This window comes from Atta colombica, unplaced genomic scaffold (genome assembly GCF_001594045.1).
Source record: "Atta colombica isolate Treedump-2 unplaced genomic scaffold, Acol1.0 scaffold7, whole genome shotgun sequence".
NCBI lineage: Eukaryota > Metazoa > Arthropoda > Insecta > Hymenoptera > Formicidae > Atta > Atta colombica.
Genome location: NW_017259561.1, coordinates 766,273 through 767,873, shown reverse-complemented (window position 1 = coordinate 767,873; position 1,601 = coordinate 766,273). Strand labels below are relative to the sequence as shown.

At 42.8% G+C, this 1,601-nt stretch overlaps 1 protein-coding gene across 1 annotated transcript in view; it reads right to left on the bottom strand.

The window, feature by feature from the left end:
- LOC108692347 (kelch-like protein diablo) overlaps window positions 1–1,594 on the bottom strand; it is a 3,799-nt gene extending 2,205 nt beyond the window's left edge. Inside the window, 3 exon segments of the mRNA XM_018200558.1 lie at window positions 8–823; window positions 890–1,205; window positions 1,278–1,594. Of these exon segments, the coding sequence (XP_018056047.1) occupies window positions 8–823; window positions 890–1,205; window positions 1,278–1,594 (1,449 nt within the window).
- Between the last annotated feature and the right edge of the window lie 7 nt (window positions 1,595–1,601).

Genomic DNA, 1,601 nt, shown 5'->3' with positions numbered 1-1,601 from the left:
TATATATATATATATATATAGATATATATATCATTAGGTATGCAAATGCAATATTTTTTATATTTACATATATATATATATATATATATCAACATTTTCTTTAACATAAGTTTTCTTTAACTTGCCTTTCCACGTGATTAAGGCATTGTACTCCATCCTGGCCACCAACTGCGTAAAGAAACCCATCAAGCACAGCGACACCCACACTAGTTCTACAGGAAGTGGTAGGAGCAACATCGCAAGACCATTGATTCGTTTGTGGATCGTATCGCTCGATACTATTTAAGTAGCTTTGTCCATCGTGTCCACCGACTGCATATAACAAATCGTTCAACACTGCTACGCCCACTCCACATCTCCGTTTGCTCATCGGTGCGACCATTTTCCAATCGGCAGTATTAGGATCAAATCTTTCGACACTGGCAATGGCATCACCTGAACACCAACCACCAACTGCGAACAACACTTCTCCCCGTCTTGTAGGTTTTCTGGGTCTTGTTCTAGGTCCCTGCATTAATGGTCTTTCTTGTGGCAGAAGTAAGTAATTCTTTGCTTCATCTACGAGATCTCTGCAAGCATCATCAGAACGAACCAATAGATCCGATCCGACGGTACCAACTAAAAATTTTGGACTAAGTAATGGCAGTCGCACGTGTTGTAAGACTTGTGCAAGATGTTGTCGTCTTTCCGTAACATTGTATTTCACCCAATTCATCACGGCGCTAAAAACTTGCTCCTCCGTACGTACGTTCAATTCATCCGATGAAATAATGTCTACCAATTGTCCGACAGGTAGCAACAAAAATTCTTCGCTCTCCATTACCTAAAATAAAAGCAATAAGTTTTTTCAAATCAGAAACTTAATCAATGTTTCTTGCACGAGGTATACCTCTTGAAAATTATGTTGAGTAAATTTATCAGCAATACGCAGAAGTTCGCGGCACGAATGGGTATCCGCGAACGCCCGGATACCCAAGCAATTTGATGGATCTAATTGGCGTTTGAGAAATTCGCAACATATATCTTGAATTTCTGCTAATTGAAGAAGGCACGCTGCTGGAAGGAGAGTTTGAACATTAGCTTCTTCGACAATAATGTGAGAAGTATAACAGAAGTCTATGAGTAATTCCATAGCCATTTCGTCTATGTCGCGTATTGTTACTTCAGTTTGTCTAGATTCCGCCAGCTCCCCAGTAAACATTGCCCTGAAAAAAAATAGAGATATAGCATTCGTTATAAGATTAGGCAAATCAAAAATATTGATTGTGCTATTATACCTGAAGTATGGACTACATGCTGAAAGGATGACGCGATGTGCGAATATCTTTCTAGAACCAACATTGAGAACAACGTCGCACAATTCCCGATGACGACGAAGAACATTAAGCTCAGTTAGCGTTGCACGAGGATGCTTCTCAGAGGTATGACTGAGGCGTGCTGGGGAGGGAGCGCGTTCCACGACTATTTCACCCATCCTCTGCGAGGATGGGGCGCCCGCAGCTGCTCTCCCCGAGGCACCCCTGGTCCCCCCGGCTAGCTGGAGGCGCAGCGGGGGTGACGCCCAGCCCCACACGGAATCTATCTGCAACACCATTCACCAA